Here is a 17,418-nt window from a genome sequence, read left to right as displayed (position 1 = left end):
AAAAGCATCAGAATGAATAAACGTCAGTGTAAATGTAAGAGGTCTGTACCTTTGTTCAATGCTCTAGACAGGGGCATCACAATTAAGGGGAAGACAAAACTGGCTGAATAAATAGAAAAAAGGAAATAAGAAAATAGAAACAAAAGGAAGAAAATGTAAAAACATCAAACCAACAGACACAAGGAAAAGGACATTTAGCTATAGCCTTTACCTTTTTATTTAGTGGCATTCCAGTAAAATATATTGAAAAACACACCTTACTGAATGGCATATTCTGGATTACAACAGAGATTTCCTTTAATTACATTTTAGCAGTCTTTGTATCTAATTTGGCTAAATTAGATTTTCAGACTTAAGGATGTGCAAGGTGGGCAGTGGTGAAAAACTTGCAGACAAACTGAAAATGCAGATGTCTATATTTTTAAGACTCAAATTCAATTGCAACATTGCATTTTTTTTTTTTTTTTTTAAAACTAGAGGGGAAGAAGCAAAGAACCCAAACAGTCTTGCATTTCTTGTCAATTTTAAGTAAATTTATCCCAGTACGTTTTCATCAATAAAACAAAATCAAGTAAAGCATCACCACGGCCAAAAAACAGTTTCCAATGTTCACAACAAAACATAACAAAAGCAGCCCACATAGTGCTGGGTACAGACCAACGAAGGATAAAGGATGAAATCTGACCTCACCAAGAAAGAAAAGCAGGCACCTGTAGCGTGGTAACACACACAGGTCTACTACTTTCCTCTGGTGTAAATTCATGTTGTTATGTATGCAACTATGCGTGTATGTAAATATGTGCTCTACTTCAAAGGTAGAGAATAGTCTCTGTGTAATTATAGGGTGTGGTGTATTTTTCTTGAACGGGCTCACTGTGTGCCTGCATGTGTTTAACTGTGTGTGTGTGTCTGTCTGTATGTGGGAAGGGAGTATATGCATTACATCTATCTGTGGTCAAACTCCCGGGTGTGCTCAATATGATATCTCTCCCTGAGGAGGAGTGACCTTCTATCCCGCTGGGGGGTTTAAATTTGTGGGACCCCCTGAATTTGCTCTCCTCCTCAACCTCGGCGTACAGCTTAGGGTCTCAAGCCTTGATCTCCGGGGTGTTGCAGTACAGTGTGTCCGAGTTCTCCGACACCAGCTCCTCTGCACATCGAACAGTTGGGATATGGCAGTAAGTGGACATGTCTGTAACTATTTGCAAAGTCAGACAAAACACACGTTCCTTTTACCCAACTCAAACTAAACATAAACTTTACCAGAAAAATATACATTTCCATTCCTTTATATCAAGAACAGACACTATCCGATGTAGCAAAACTTGTCGACCCAACACGTACTTTTTTAAACAAAACAAATCCCTCTCCCCATGAACCCTCAAAAACAAACTGCACAATCCCAGACTCACCAGGAAGAACACACTTCCACAAACCGTAGGTTTTGCCTACAGCAGTCTGCCATAGCCGCAGTGTCCCATCCTCTGAGCCACTTGCATATAGCTCTCCGTCTGGACTGAACCGCACGCAGTGCACAGGTCCAAAGTGGCCCTTGTATGACTCTGCATGGGGGAAAGATACAGGTGCACAATCTGTAAAATTTTCCATACAGGTGGAAAGCGATGGCCCACTTAATACAACATAGCAGCACTCATCTAGGACTCTTCTAGTAAACAGAAGGTGGTATAAAATTAGTTTTCCTGTTCAAGTATGACATGAAAGCCAAAGTCTAACCAAAATGGCTTTGAGATGTGTTTTTTTTAATAACGAAAAAAATTAATAAAATATCAAGAGCAGAAGAGCTCTCTGGGCAAAAGCACTTGCCTAGTTCTTCCTTTGTGCTGTAGTCATACTTGTAGAGCTTGAAGTCATCACCGCCTGCCACAAAGAAGTCCTTCTCCGGATGCAGGGAGGCAGAGTGGATTGAAGCTGGAGCGTCCACAGTCTTGATCAGCTCAAGGCTGTATGGCCAGTCCACGGGTAAAAGACAACAAATGTTACAGACTAGGTTCAGACACAACCAAATATGCGACCCTAATATAACAACATCAAGACTGTCTTCTTCAGAACATGGATTATCAACTACACCCTATAACAGACCAGGAGTCAGTTTGTTTTGCTGTTATTTTGCACAGGTAAAATTAAAGTTATGATGAGGCAGGATTCTAGTCTAAAGATGGTTTTTTTAATCTACAAAATACATTTTTGTAAGCATAGAAATAAACTACATGGTACAACACAAAAAAACCCAATAACTCTCCAAGAGAATGATTACCCACAAGATTTACTTAATTCCACATTTGTTAAGAAATACTGTTCTGTCTCTCTACCTGAGTGCATTGTAGAAAGCGATGGTTTTCCCATAGGTGATCACCAAGATTTCTCCGTCAGGGATGTATTCCATGCTGCTGACTGATACGTCGAAGGAGAGAGTCTTCAACACCTCCATTGTATTTCTGTCCCACAGACTGAACACAGGAGAACAGGGCATTAGCATGTGCAATGGCTGCATTATTGCTGCTGTTTTTTTTTTTTTTTTTTTACTGCCACAAAGATCAATGTTATAATTTAAATAGTTGCTTGCTTAAGGACCTGTGTCACATTCTGCCATCTAAGCTGGATTTAAAATCTTTACTATTTTTTTCTTATTAAACCTTCTTTTACCAATAGCTCCTTTCAGCATGTGCAAATCCTTAATGTGCTACTGCATTCTGTTTGCATGGTGCTTTGTATGTCAATGAGGTGTCATGGACATGGGTTATAGTCCTGCGAGTGGTGAAATGGTACAAGCGGTGAAATGGTACAAGCGGGATGGTATGTGCGTCAATGATGCAAACAAATCTCACCGGACAGTTTTATCGTCTGCAGCAGACAGAATCTGTTTGTCACTGTTGCACCACAGTGCCTTTTTGATGGCAGAAGTGTGTCCTGTGAACTCCTGGGGATCTGTGGGAAACCAGAAACATGTAATCCTTTCACACTTCATTACACATAGCTAAAAACCATTGTGTCACAAATGCTCACCTGCTTCAGGTTTGCTGAGGTCAAAGACGCGTAATACTTTATCATTTCCCCCTGTTAACAGGTAGATGCTGTCCTACAAATAGACAGTCAGAGACAGTTTGGCTCATAACTATATATTTCAGATGATCTGAAGTACATTTTTAAATGTTTATTTTTCAATGGGTGTTTTCAGATGTACAGAATGAACCAGGAGCTCACCTGTGTAAAGTGGACAGTTTTGACAATGTGCTTGTGGGCCAGTGTAAGGGTCTCATCACCTGTGACTGCATCCCATACCTTACTGTGAATACAGAGAGAGCGAGAAAGAGGAAAAAATAAAATAACACAATGTACACGACACTTTAGTTTGGGCAGAGAGAGAAAGAGAAACGAGAACAACAGATGACTGGCCCACACACTGCTCTGGTTAAGAGAGGAATTATAATATCTGAGGTGATGAGAAAAGGAAAAAAAACTGAATATGTGGGTGTGTATGTGTTTTTCGTAAACTTAAAGCTAGTCAGACACCTACTCCAAAAGTAACAGGAATTAGGGATATGTAAGTGTTTATTAGGGTGTATACTAAAAAAAACAAGACTTTTAAGTGATGAAGATGTCCTAATGCAATGTACTCAAGTTATATCTGACTATTTTGCTGTGTATATACATGTGTGTGACTGGAAGGTGCATTCTCACGCTGTAAAATCTGCAGCTGCTGTGGCGGCTTTTGTTGCCTCTTTATTTAAAGTGGCCCCCCAAACAGCACCCTTATGACCCAGGAATGTCCCGATCCAGTCCCCTGTATCCCCCTGGCGCAACATGGGTTTGCCATCTGTGGAAAGAAGGACATAAGAACACGGTAGTACAGAAAACTGGCAGCTCACAGCTTCAACAGAAGGACACATTGGAGAGCATTTCTGCTAGGAACATCACACACATTGTTTGAAACCACTTGTCCCAAGAGGGGTCACGGTGAACCGGAGCCTAACCCAGCAACAGAGGGCGCAAGGCTGGAGGGGGAGGGGACACACCCAGGACGAGACACCAGTCCATCACAAGGCACCCCAAGCGGGACTCGAACCCCAGACCCACCAGAGGGCGGGTCCCGGCCAAACCCGCCGCGCCCCCGCGCCAGGAACATATGTAAGAATAAAACAACCACCAAAGCAAGACTACAGGAACATACAGACTAGAGTAACTGCACTTTATTCAGACAGATTGAGTGTGCTGATGCAAGTTTGGGAGGAACTGACCACATGATTACGTACCTTTACATGCGCTGATGAGGAAATAACCGTAGGGGGTTATTCCACTGAAGGCCAGGTCCACCACGGGTCGGGTGTGTCCGGAGCAGGTCAGTGGAGTCTGCCTCATGGCCATAGTTAACAGTCCTCAGCAGTGATGGTCAGATCGGGCCCAAAACTGGAGACGGAGAGAACGGGATGCTGACTACGGCCTAGGGTAGGGGGTCTGGAACAACAAGTCAAGAGGAGAATATAGAAAGACACAGTGCATAAATAAATAAATAAATAAAATTAAAAAAAAAGTCACTAATTCATTCGCTTCTGCGGTCGAATCAAATTAAAGTTTAACTTAAACAGACGTTGTCGGCATAAAACCGGCTTGCGTGCTGGACGCCACAGCACAGGCTCACAGCTCCGTCCGTCACTCCGTGTCCGTGTTCTACGAGTCCACAGCTCGCCCACTTACCACAAAATCCACCGCAGGCAGAGAACGCAAAGCGGGACACACGCTGCCTTATCCCCGGGCGGGGGCCGAACAGTTTCACTCCCCCCCCTACAAAGAACGGTGCCACCGGCTACAGTACATGCAACTCGTGTGGGGGCCGAATGGGGATGACGGAGAACGGCTCCAATTTGACAGGAAGTGGAAGGAGGACAACAATGCGAACCGGAACAGCTAATTCGGAAATTTAGTACTCGGTACTGGTCCGTGTGGAAACATAGACAGTCGTGTGAGAATAGAAACCAGCCCACCCCAGCACCCGCAATGAAAACTTGAATTCATTAATTTTCATAATTCCGTAAAATCTTACGGCACGTAAGCATTAAAATAATTATATTTCATTTTAAGGTAGTAGAGGCTGGGAATAAAGAAAGGGAAAGCAAAGTTTAGCGTCGTTTTTAGTCCTCATTTGACAACTGATCTTTAAAAAAACGTTACAAATTCAAATTCTAGCTTACGAAGCTTTACAGGTTCCCACGAATGCTTTGGAAATAAAACGCAGACGTTCAAAATGTTCACTTCTGTGTGTGAAATATACATTTTGAGGCTGACTGTCCTAGCATAAAACCGCACTGCACATCACGAGCGGTGTTTCAGATATCCTCAAAAACGCTTGACTTCCCAGGGGCTGAACAAATTCGAATTACATTGAAAGAACAGAACGAAGTGACGTCTGAACTACGCATTCTTTACAAGACAGATATCGTCTCATCCAACAGTGCGTCACGTGAGCGCCCACAATGCACCGCACCTAGGTTTTATACGCGGGTGGAATTTTCCAGGAGGCGTAGCTGCTCCGCGAGAGGCACGTAGCGCACATAAAACACCTGGTTCCGAGCGCTCCTGAGCACAGTTTACTGACGCGCAACTTTCGTCCAAAAAAATTAGAAAAATCACCCGCGAAATCAAGAAAAGAGTCTATAGTTTTCGCTCTTTAGTCATGGCCAACTTCATCCACGTACCGGACGGAGCTCCGGCCGTCCCCAAGTTAGATGTCACAGTAGACGCGCAGGATTTCAGGCCCGGAGCGCTGAAACTGATGAAGGAGCTGAGACCCAACTGGAAGCCGTCGGAGGTCAAAATGAAGGTAGCGTGCAAGTCGTCTCTTCTAGCAGGCTGTGAGAAACCCTTCGGGGGGGTGCGAGTTGTCTTGGCTACAAGGCCGCAGGGCTGCGCTCTCTCTGCAGACTCGAGAGCTGCGTCAGTCGGCTGTGCCTTGGCTTGGGCCCCCGGAGAGGAGGCGGGCGTTCGGTTCGGCTGGCGGAAACCCGCTTAGGCACGGAATAACACGTCACACGCCTTTAAAACGTGTACGCATTAATCTCTTAAATAAAACGCTTATCGAAGTAGTGCTATACGTTTTGGTGACGTTGTTAATGGGGGACGGGCGGCTCGCGGACACTGAACAGGGCCCCCTGTTCGTTCGTTCTGCTTCAGAAGTACCCGCTGTGCAGCGCGCGGGAAGGGCCTGGCTCGTTTCAAGTGGGTCACTCGCTGTGACTCAGAAGGCGAAAGCTGGCGCGCTCTCTCTCTCTCTCTCTCTCTCTCTCTCTCTCTCTCTCTCTCTGACTGGTGACGCAAGTGGCGCCTCACATTTCAGTGTATAATTCATATGTCCTCCACAGCGTTTGAAAGGCATCGTTTCTTTTCCACACGAAGGAAAGTGGAAGTGACATGTTTAATGTTTATAATTGTTCTTCCCGTAGAAACCCATGCATTACATTTACTTCCCATTTATTCATTTTACCTGATGCCTTCAAAGTGGTGGTGTAAGTTACTTAGTTATCTACCCATATGAGCAGCTTGGGTAAATTTAGTGTTTTTTTTTTTTAGGGTAACTACCTTGCTCAAGGGCACTACAGCCTGGTGGGGTGGGATTTGAATGTGCAATCTTTGGATACAAAGGCAGCAGCTCTAACCACCACACTACCAGTATTTACATTTTATCGGTGCAGTCTGGAAGTGTGTTTAAATGTAAATGAATGTGGAAACAGGTGATGAGTGAGTTTGGAGTTGTGTGGGTGAGCTGTCATGGATAAATTATATCCTGATTGAACTGGTCTAGTGTGAATAATGTGGTGACACTGCTGTTTACAGGTGTGTGGTGGTCTTTGCCAGCCCCCCTGCGGGACTTCAGTATGTGGGTGTATTTTTGGGGAACTCTTGTCCAGTCATGTGTTCTGCTGGACTCAACACTCCTAACGGCTGTGTTAAAGATCTCCTTTTTTTTCCCGAATCAGTTTTTCTCTGGAGTTAGTATGTCTGCAGAATGTCATCTTGCCCATTGTGGAGCGTGCTGACTTTGTTTTGATGCTAAAGATTTCTTCTGATTTTACAAAATGTGAGACTGAGTTTCTGTCCTTTTTCTAGATGTAGTAACTGCTGTGCTGTGCAAAAGTGTTGCATTCCCAGCTTCCTTGGAGCTGCCATATAAGGGAAGTTTGTTTACAGAAGGGGTGAAAGGGAGAGCCTGAAGAGTATACATGCTCCCATTTTGATTGTCAAATGCCAGCAGAATTAATATTTAATGTTTTCATATTGATAGCTATGAATTGGATAAGATTTGTCTAATTAATGACAAAATACTTCTAAGGTAAACTTACTCATTGATATCTTTTATGAGGGTAACTACTACTGATTTCATTCTAATGTTGTCTTATCAAAGCACTCCAGTTATTTGATATTGATGGTACACAAAGCTCTTGGATTGCTCTGTGTTTTAAGGCCTGGGAGTGGCTCTGTTCAACCTGTTTACCCCATAAAGCCTGGGATGCACTTTGCTGGGCATAGTGTGGTGGGAGGGGTGTTCTGCTTCACTGACCACATAACAAGTGTTTTAGTCTTGTTTGCAAGGTGGAAGTGCATCTGTGAATGAACAGAATAAAGCTGACCATGCTACTTTCTCTGGGGTTAGTATTACTGATCTGACATGTTAGCAGATCTTAGTTTTGAGATACTGTAGTAACCTATGAGTTTAAAGTCTATTTTTAACATTCCACATTTTAAAAACTTAATTTGAAAGTCACTCTACAGGATGACATGGGTTGTTCTGAGGGGATGTGTGTAGTAAGACTTTGGTTTGAGCTGGTGCTGCAGTTTTATAGGAGAGGAAGAGACCTTTACCATCTACCTGCGGCTGCCTGCCTGAAGTGGCCCTTAGCTGTGTGATTGTGTAATCACGTGACTTCCTTCCCACGTTGTGTGACATACCACCCCCAGCCCCTATGCATTCATCAATGATGAGGAAAGAGTAGCTCAGCAAATGCCATGCATTGCTGGCAGCAGAAAAATAACATTCTTTGACACCCCTTTCTAGTACATGATGCACTAGATTAGGCTGGAATGACAGTCATCTGAAGAATGTACCCTTTCCATTCATAAACCCAAAATGGGGAGACCACTCCTACTCACTGCTTCCCCTATTGGGCTTGTTGGATTTGGAGTTGAGATCATATTACTGGCTGTTTCTCCTTTCCAGGTTAATGCAGATGTAGAAATCTGCATTTCATTCAAATGAAGGATGTTTTGTAAAGGGCATAGATGCAAAGATATGTTTTCACTCAGTTTACAGGTGTCAGTCTGGCAAGGAAAATATAAACTAGTGTAAGGGAGAATATTGCTTCAGCCCTATGCTGAACATTATTTGCTTAGTGCATGTCACAAATGTCAGAAGTGAACACTCTGAAAGGTGTTATGTCAGTGTTCGGAAAGTTTAGTGATGTCTGCAAACTTGTTCCAATAACCACTCTTCTCTGGGTTTCTCTATAGTTCTTCACTGATGGCATCACGAACAAGCTGATCGGTTGCTATGTGGGAGGAGCCATGCAGGATGTGGTCCTGGTGCGCATTTATGGAAACAAGACAGAGCTTTTCGTGGACCGGGACAACGAAGTGAAGAGCTTCCGTGTATTGCAGGCTCACCGCTGTGCTCCGCAACTCTACTGTACCTTCAACAATGGCTTGTGTTACGAGTTCCTGCAGGGCACCGCTCTTGACCCACAGCACATCCGCTGCCCCTCCATATTCAGGTACACACTTGGGCTGCAGTCACACAAGCACATGTTTTGCAGCCAAAATGCATGTACACACTTGTAATGATCATTTGTGTGGTACTCATGAAGGGATCAGTTATGGTATATGACTGGGTATTCTCTTACATATACTAATGGTATCATCCTTCTAAAATTTAGTGCTTTGGGGGGGTGTATACACTCACAAGAAAGTGAATTCTTAACAGGGTTCTGAACAGCCATTGTTCCACAATCAGGTGCATATGGAGATAAGCTTTTGACAATGCTGCCGGTTGTATACAATCGTGCCTATTAACAATGATGTACAATTGGCAAGCTGATACTTTGTCCTTTGAGGCTTTTTGTGCCCTGAGGTGTAATATCACAGCAGACCATTTGCTAATTTTGATTGATTAATTGTACTTCACAGGCCAATAGCAAGGCAGCTGGCAAAGTACCATGCCATTCATGCCCACAATGGCTGGGTGCCCAAATCTGACCTATGGATGAAGATGGGCAAGTACTTCTCGTTAGTGCCAACCCACTTTGAGGACCCTGCCAAAAACATGAGGTAGGAATGAACCATATTAGCACACTTCAGAATATGAGATGGGTAGCAGTGTTTGCATGCAATGGCAGGTCATAACTGCTGTTCCTGTTGCCCTCAGGTTCACACAGGAGGTACCAAGTGCCATGCAACTGCGTGAAGAGATGCTGTGGCTGCAGCAGAGCCTGTCTGTGCTGGGCTCACCTGTAGTGCTATGCCACAACGACCTGCTGTGTAAAAACATCATCTACAACGAGGCAGCAGGTGAGCCATTGCTGCCTGCATTGCAGACCCTGGCCCTGGACAAAATGTTCTTCCTGTGGCCTGGGTGACATTGCACCCTGTGTGGTTTGTGCCCTTGAGAGGGGGTGGAGCATGCTTGCCCTGCCCCCTCATTCCATCTGGTAAGGCTGCATTTAAAAAGGTGCCTAACAGTACCAAGTGAGAGGGGAAAAGATGTACATATGCTACTGCTGGCAACTAATGGCAAATTCAGGACAACACTGTAGCTTTAGCCAGACTTCCTGCTACAGAATGGCTTGGCTTTTGTACACTGGGTTCATTACTTATGGATCTGGCCAGGAAAGCTCAGATTTAATTCTACTGAGGGGCTTTCTCATCAGCACAGTAGCAGGGATTTATGGCTTTGAAAATGTGTATGAAAGTGGTACTTCTGGAATGTTCTAATTTGTGTTAACCTGAATGTATTTCCCTACTAATAGCTCACTGAAATGGAGCAATGCAAACTCACCAGGCCACTCCTACACATTGTAGGTGCTATGGACTATTATGGTTCCATGTTTTTTATTTTTTTTTCCTTTCTTCCTCCTTTTTCTGGAGGGGGTGGGGTCATTGGAGAAATCAGGGTTGGGGCAGCAAGGATGTTGTGGTCAGGGGGTGTTGGGAGGGTTGGAGGTCCAGAGTCGCTCTTGTGGGGGGGGTGGGCGGTCTCATGGCTCCTTGTGTCCAGATTTTTTTTCTCTCCTAGGAGCGACAGCGCCGCCTGCTGGAGGGGTGAGATGGTTCTGAGCGGCTACGCCCAGTACCGTACTGCAGTCTAACCGGCCACGTCCAGTTCAGTGACAAACTAAAAACTGACCAGGCCCAGTCGAAATGGGATTTGTGCTGGTTTAAACTCCCTTTTGATTTTGACTGCTGTCTACCTCAGTAAGGTTGTCTTCGCAGGGAGGGTCTTGCTTTCTCTGAAGGCCGTTGGCAGGGTTAGTAGCTATTGGCTCTGCTTCAGTCAAATGACAAAGGGAAAAAGCTACAGTGAAATAGAAGCAAAATCCCAGAGGCTCAGAAATTGAAACCTGCTGTGCATCTCACACAGGAAGATGTCATTTGCATACAAGTGACTTGAGCTGATTGGGTCCCCTTAGAGCCAATGAAAAGGCAGCATTGCAGGGGTGTGTGAGGCCACAGCGGATTGGAGGATGTGCAGGGGAATGGGGAGGGGGAGGAGGAGGAGGAGGTGCGCAGCGTCTGTAGTGAAGCTGTTTGTGTTCTGTGTCAGATGTGAGTGTGCCCAAACCTCTTCATCTGCTGCACAGGGCTATAGCCACTGACTGGAGGTGTTCTGTTGTGTCCCGCTAGGACCACACCTGGCCCGGTAACCATCTCATGTGTCTCCTTCTGTAGACCAAACATGGCAGTATATAAAAGCTGACACGCAACCACAGACCCAGCTTACAGTTTAAAAAGAATGAATAAATAAAAATAAAGCCCCACACAGTGTCAGCACATGACCCCAATACTAGGGCACATACACACTTATTGGAAGCAGAGAGTAGATCGCACTAACTCTGCTTTCATGTATACCAGTGCCACATATCCGAAGGGAAGGAAAAAAGAAATGACTTTAAGGTGGGAGGGATCCAGTATTTCAAAGAAAACAAATGGCAGCAGTTTCCCAGTTTTTTTTTTTTGCCCCCCCAACCCCCCCCCAATTTTAAATCCAGGGGTAAGACTTTGTATTTTGACAATACCTTTCTTTACCTACTCATATTAACAGTAAGTGTGATACTGCATACAGCACAGTCTTGCCACTAGAAGGCACTCTTGTCAGTTTTCCTCCCTCCCTCTGTTCTGCATGTAACTTTGGGCACTGTTAAAGATTTCACACAGGATTCAGTGTTCTGCACTTTTCACTTGATTGGTCTTCTGTTTTGATGATCATTCCTGTAATAGTATTGACTTACCCAAAATTAATGCTATTAACCATAGACATTTTGCTGAAATTTCCTTCTTGCATATCTTTTTATTAATAGCTTTGTATTGAATCTTGAATGGGTTGTAGTGTTCTGTCTAGCACTCTTCTTTGTGTGTTTTCAGCATGCTGTATGTGCATTTGTGCCTGTAGCCTTTTGCCTTTCTGTTATGCCTCTTCATGCAACTTCTCTTCTCAAAATACAAACTCTTCCCCTGCTCAAACACCACGTAGAATGTCCGTCTGTGGGGGAGCTGGACAGTCAGGCCGCACACACATAGTATGAACCTTTGTCTGGGGCTTAAAGTCTGCACCAGTGTCTTGTTCGTAACAAGTTTTTCCTTTGTTTGTCTGTGCCAGGTAATGTAAAGTTTATCGACTATGAGTATGCTGGCTACAATTACCAAGCCTATGATATTGGCAACCATTTCAACGAGTTTGCAGGTAAGCATGAGGGCTGTTTACTGTTCCCTTGTAGACCAGAAATGACTGATCAATCACTTCAGTGAGGAAATTGCAAACCAATTTTAAGTGGTGTGTATTTAATCCACATGCCTCTCTTATCAAGGGTTGTCATTTGAAACTTGTAACAAGACCTGAGTTTGCCTTTTAGATAACAGGAGGCAAAGTTAGTTTCAGCTGTCGACTAGACTCACTAGACCAGTATTTATTACTCTGCTAGTCAGTTCCTGGCTGTACCTATAGTTAGTCACTGTCAGTTCTGTTATTGCCTCCAGATGTGACCAACATGGTGCAATTGACACTCATTCATGATGTGAATATTGCATAATGTTAATTTGTCTGCTTGTTCTCTGTGAACTCTTCTTGGTTTCTCTGGGAAAACTCAACTCCAGCAGTAGGAGTTAAGGTTGTCTCTTGTAAAAACAGATTTTGGAATATGTTTATTCATTTAGCAGATGCTTTTCTCTGAAGTGACGTACATATCAGAGAAAATACAATTTGTACATTACCTTAGGAGAAAGACAGTTGCAGACATGTGATTAAGTAAACCTAGTTTTTCTCCACTTCATGCACCAATGGTCATTGCATGAGTAGGTGCACAAAACTCAGGATAGACTAATCCTAATCACGTTCATACATTGTAATACAGATTACAGATGCTTCACCCCACACTTGAACAAGACTGTCTGTTATGAGCTTGTAGATCTTGATTTCTTAATCTTTTGTGTACTCAGTATTAATTATACCTGCATCCCCATGGGTCTTACAGGGGGACAGAGTAGTTTGGCTAGAACAACTCATGTAATGTATTGTGCGGCCAGTGGTTTATAAAGAACATCTAAGAACAGCCAATGAGTGATTGCTTGTGATCCACAGGTTTGAATGAAGTGGACTACAGCCTTTATCCTGAACGTGATCTGCAGCTGCAGTGGCTGAGAGCATATCTGGAAGCCTACAAAGAGTATAAGGGCCTAGGGGCTGAGGTTTCCCAGGCAGAAGTGGAGGTCCTGTATGTGCAGGTCAACAACTTTGCTTTGGTAAGTGTATACTCCACACTGTATTGGCTCACAGCATAGTGATGTTTCCCTCAGATATGTGAAGGGTGCCCATTTTTGTAATCATGCCACAGAGCAGCAATCATTCAAAAATCATTTGTAGTATAGCCTGGCCTTGTTTCTGATTTTTCTTGCACTTTGTGCAGAGGCCAACCGCGCGCGCACACACCTTTGTCGCACACGTCCACTTTGTACCCAGTTCATGGCTCCTTCACTGCTTCTGAAGAATACTCTGGAATCCTTGTAGAGCTCAGTCTTGCACGATGAAGCAATTAAAGTTGTCTAGATTTGGGAGAACGGTGAACACAGCGTGGTACTTTTGTGTCATTAACTGTTTGGGTTTTCCAGTCCATTGTGACGATCCTTCGTTTACTTGCAGATGAAGACAAAGGCTCAGTTTTGTCCCTCTGAAAAGCAGGGAGAATACTTTGAAAAGAGCACTTTAATCTTTCTCCTGCCTCCATGATTAGACCTTGAAAGGAATATAGGCACAATGCTAGAGGGGGGGGAAAAAAGATTGTAAATACCTTAAATGAATTTGACAATAGCTTTGTTGTACAATGTACTTTTTGCCAATTAAAAATAATTGAAATGGAAAAACGTGCATTAGAGCAAGTTTCAGAAAAAACATTGTTACTCTGGGCTGTAGAGTTCAAATGAAATGCAACCAAACAGTGCATACCCCAAGTATTAGGGTAGCCTTTGCCAGGTACAAAAATGAGGTAGTTTTCTATGCTCTAAATATATGGATTACACTCCTATTACCATTACTACAGTATGACCATTTAAGCATTTAATACAGCTGGATATTTAATGGTAGGAATTCAAGTATTCTGCTCAGGTAGAACTGCAGAGGTCCTCGTGGGACTTATTGCCACCAGCCTTCAATTTGCATGCCTGTGGAGTGAAGCACAATAGCACACAGTATAGACTGGCAACAGCACCATGTTTTCAACCACAGAACAGGTTGAGCCTCCTCAAGGAGGCTGTTATGTTTTTCCTGTTGAACTCTTCAGTGATACTGTATCCACACACACCAACATTCAGAGCTGAAACCAGCAAATTACATAGTTGTCCTGTGTGAACCTGTTGTGCAGCTTTTTGTTCTCACATGTCTCACTGCCCTTGTCACAGTTCCAGTTTGTGCTCGCCAGTGACTGCTTATTTAAGGAACTGGACATTCTTGTGTTGAAATCCATGAGTTGCAGTCACTTTCTTTTTGTACCAACTTGGTCAGTATTTACTTTGCTGCTTGACACCAGGTTAACTCTCCCCACCCTTCTCTGTTTTGTAGGCCTCTCATTTCTTCTGGGGTCTGTGGGCTCTCATTCAAGCCCAGTACTCCACCATTGACTTTGATTTCCTGGGGTAAGTGCTTGTGAACACTCCGTGTCTAGGTAAATTGTGCAGTGTCTTATTGCCGCTTTGGCTTTAATACAGAACGGCCTTTGTGTTGGATATCTGTTGCGGTCTCATGCCTTGCACTTCTCAGCTTAGAAGATAAGCTGTCACAGGCAAACACAGGCGGGTAGTTGTCTGTTCTGGTCAAAGCCGGTCTGATCATGTTCGCTATAGCTGCGAAATGCCATCCTATGAGACAGTTTCTATGGTGGCCTTCACTGTCTCAGTTGCCCTGGAGCACCTGGCCCCTCCTGTATTCACACAGCACCATAGTCATGCTTCTGCAGGGTTTTGAAAACACAGTGGGAGGAGCTATGTAAGAACTGGGATATGGATGTGAACCCTTTGCCTGCTTCTCTCGTGCACAGGTATGCCATTCTGCGCTTCAGCCAGTATTTCAAGATGAAGCCGGAGGTCACGGCGCTGAGCTTTCCCTAATGCACTGATGGCTTTTACGCTTACAGACCTGGTGGAATCCCGAACAGTATGCGGACAAGCACATCCCCAGCTGTGATATGACTGCTATTGCTAGCCAGCCAGCAGCTGCCCCTTCCCCTCCCTAGCCCTGACTTTGCATGATTAATCTTGTACAAATGCACTAACTTTTCATCCCACCATAAGCTCTGAATTACCCTGCCTTCCTTGCTAGCAGAGTTCTGCTTCAACCTCACCACTATTAGTTGGCTGATACTGTTGTAGCGCTCCGGTCTAGAGGGTCATTTTGGGGGTACAGTGGAAGTGTAGGTTTTGCACTGTGGTCAGGGGTTACTTTATTAGTTTGAGCTCGTTCGCAAATGTTTACATATTTTTGGCACTAGTCCCTTAAAGTTCCATCCCTGTGCCTACAGGTGTGTTTCAGAGGAATGCCTCCCTCTTCCTGTAGAAAGTCATGTGTACATCAGTCTCACGTTTCAAATTTAGTTGGCGTAGCTGTGATAAGGTCTAAAATTCAGGGACCAATTGACTGTTGGTACGTGTTGGATTTCTGGGAGACGCTTTCTGGCCAGGATGCTGTGCTCCACGTGATCTTGGCTCCAACCACACTCTGCTTCAGAGTTTGTCTTGCTGCTCCATCTCCAACACGGTGCTAAGCTGAAGGGATTCTTCACAGGAAGAATAGGACTGATAGACAAACCTACACCAAAGTACTTAAATTTTTTTTTTTTTTTTTTTTTTTTTTTTTTTTTTTTTTTTTTTTTTTTGCTTGTAAATAATGCACATAGCCTCTTGTATTGAAAATAGAAGTCTATGGCTTTTATCTTTTTGGAAAGTGCAGTTTTTATGTCACGAATGACTGTTTGCAGCCAGAACTGGAGGGGGTCCTGGTGCCTTAACATGGAGGGTGCTCCCTTGGAGATGCTGTCCAGGTTGCACACAGCTAAGCCCATCCCAGCAATAAGTGACTGAAGGCAGCCATGCAGTTCTGTGCCCCATGTCCTGTTCCATCAGACATTTGCTCTCTTACTGTGCAGGTCCCCGAAAGCCCAACAGTTAACGTTGTGAGACACTGCAGGAACTGTTAGTGCAAAAGTGCACTGAGCTGCAAAAATGGACCTTGTATGCCTTAGATGGGAACAATCAATTTCCCCCCCCCCCTACCTGTGGTACCTGTTCCTCCCCCATCTTCTATGGTTTCCTGGTGGTTGGGCTGCAGTGAATTTTTAAGTCAAAGAAATATATTTGGCAGTTGAGACCAAAGTTTATCCTACAAACATGATTTTTAAATTGATCCAGTAGCAGGATAGGATTTCTGATATTCTTGCAACAAAATACAAATTTAGACATGTAGTGACACAGATAATGGTAGAAATACTTACAAGAGTAGCCCATTATCCCTAATTTACTATTGCAGTCTGCACCCATTTGCTGTTGAACCCAAGATCTCAAATGCTGCCGAACACTGACACCCCTCCTGTTCGTGTTGGGTGGCTCTGTGTTACCTCATTAAGAAACTGCTCACACTTTCAGTAAATATGTATATATGCGGACACTTGAAGGCATGCAATATCTGATGTTTTGTGAAATACTGTAAATAAAAGTCCCCTTTTCTAAAACCTAATATAAAAAAGCTGGATGAAACTGTGAAAGTGTGACACTCGACTATCAAAGTGCTCTAAACTGAAATAAACTTTAAGATCTCGCTGCTGTCTGCCTCTGTTATGGAGTCTTGTCAAATGATTCAAGCATAGTAACATTATCTACTTACGAGGTAATTTGTATTAAATGTAGCAGCGTCCACGTTACCACTGATGAGTGATAGATTGTGCACCATTCAGTCACAGTTTGGGCTTTTGCCCCAAGACTAATTGCTTCGCAGTTGTTGGCACATGATGTGGTGGGTGGATGTTGTGCATCTGCTGTCTGTCCTGTCCTCATAAATAAGCCCCCATCCTGTGTTGGTGTCCTGGTAATGAGGAACAAAAACTTATTTACACCACCCTTTCACCTACTGTGTCTATCCCCCCCTTCTCTCTCTCTCTTTGGGAAAGGGATCCTATGTGCTGAATAAACAGGAAAAACCACACATCTGCACACAAATAGCAGTCTGTATACAGAGTACCTGTACTTGCACAGGGCCCAAGACACACACTTCCACCCACCATCCCTTACTCATCACTGTTTTACAGGAGTTAAATTGCATAATTTTCCCTGTTAATGTTCTCCGTTCAGAATAATTACACGGGCCATGACATTCAGTGCAGCTCTTTCCACCTGGACCCTCCTCGTTGGCCAGACTTCCACGCCTGTCGTTCTGTAAAGGTCATCTTGCAAACAGTCTCGGCCAAAACGCTTCATTGTGAGAAAGTATGCAATGTGGAACCTTCCAAGCACAGCCACCCACAGAATCATTAGGAGTCTAAAGCGGTTGTCTCGCCTGTAACAAACAGCAGGGTTGTAAAGGTATATAGTGATTAGTTACCATGGAATCTGGGTGGGTGTGCACGGGACTGACCAAACCGGTTTAAATGTGCTGAGGGCTTGCGC

General features: G+C 44.0%; 2 protein-coding genes across 3 annotated transcripts; one reads left to right on the top strand and one right to left on the bottom strand.

The window, feature by feature from the left end:
- Window positions 1–207: 207 nt before the first annotated feature.
- On the bottom strand, window positions 208–5,386 carry strap (serine/threonine kinase receptor associated protein). 2 transcript variants are annotated; one of them, XM_018747090.2, is made up of 10 exons: window positions 4,714–5,386; window positions 4,272–4,473; window positions 3,700–3,835; window positions 3,223–3,304; window positions 3,025–3,097; window positions 2,847–2,946; window positions 2,331–2,468; window positions 1,825–1,961; window positions 1,413–1,562; window positions 208–1,150 (listed from the first exon to the last, which is right to left on the bottom strand). In XM_018747090.2, the coding sequence occupies exons 2-10, from the start codon at window positions 4,381–4,383 to the stop codon at window positions 1,089–1,091; spliced, it is 990 nt and encodes a 329-aa protein (XP_018602606.2). In that variant the 5' UTR covers window positions 4,384–4,473; window positions 4,714–5,386; the 3' UTR covers window positions 208–1,088. The 2 variants fall into 2 exon arrangements, with proteins under 2 accessions (XP_018602606.2, XP_018602607.2); XM_018747091.2 differs by having other exon boundaries at window positions 4,272–4,425.
- A 93-nt stretch (window positions 5,387–5,479) lies between these two features.
- etnk1 (ethanolamine kinase 1) lies at window positions 5,480–15,614 on the top strand. The gene is made up of 8 exons (XM_018747462.2): window positions 5,480–5,836; window positions 8,518–8,777; window positions 9,190–9,330; window positions 9,428–9,570; window positions 11,876–11,959; window positions 12,854–13,014; window positions 14,327–14,400; window positions 14,802–15,614. Exons 1-8 carry the CDS (start codon window positions 5,690–5,692, stop codon window positions 14,869–14,871), a joined length of 1,080 nt encoding a protein of 359 aa, XP_018602978.1. The 5' UTR covers window positions 5,480–5,689; the 3' UTR covers window positions 14,872–15,614.
- The last annotated feature ends 1,804 nt before the right edge of the window (window positions 15,615–17,418 follow it).

Source organism: Scleropages formosus, chromosome 2 (genome assembly GCF_900964775.1).
Source record: "Scleropages formosus chromosome 2, fSclFor1.1, whole genome shotgun sequence".
Classification (NCBI taxonomy): Eukaryota; Metazoa; Chordata; class Actinopteri; order Osteoglossiformes; family Osteoglossidae; genus Scleropages; species Scleropages formosus.
Note: the sequence above shows the minus strand (reverse complement) of the source record. Positions and strands in the feature narration are given on the sequence as shown.

Bases quoted from the DNA above. Each gene is read 5' to 3' on its own strand.
- strap (XM_018747090.2), bottom strand. From the start codon at position 4,383: ATGGCCATGAGGCAGACTCCACTGACCTGCTCCGGACACACCCGACCC. The intron at 3,836-4,271 runs GTACGTAATCAT...TTCTTTCCACAG, and splicing joins CCTCATCAGCGCATGTAAAG to ATGGCAAACCCATGTTGCGC. The intron at 2,947-3,024 runs GTGAGCATTTGT...GGTTTCCCACAG, and splicing joins CCTCAGCAAACCTGAAGCAG to ATCCCCAGGAGTTCACAGGA.
- etnk1 (XM_018747462.2), top strand. From the start codon at position 5,690: ATGGCCAACTTCATCCACGTACCGGACGGAGCTCCGGCCGTCCCCAAG. The intron at 9,571-11,875 runs GTGAGCCATTGC...TGTCTGTGCCAG, and splicing joins CATCTACAACGAGGCAGCAG to GTAATGTAAAGTTTATCGAC. The intron at 13,015-14,326 runs GTAAGTGTATAC...TCTGTTTTGTAG, and splicing joins AGGTCAACAACTTTGCTTTG to GCCTCTCATTTCTTCTGGGG.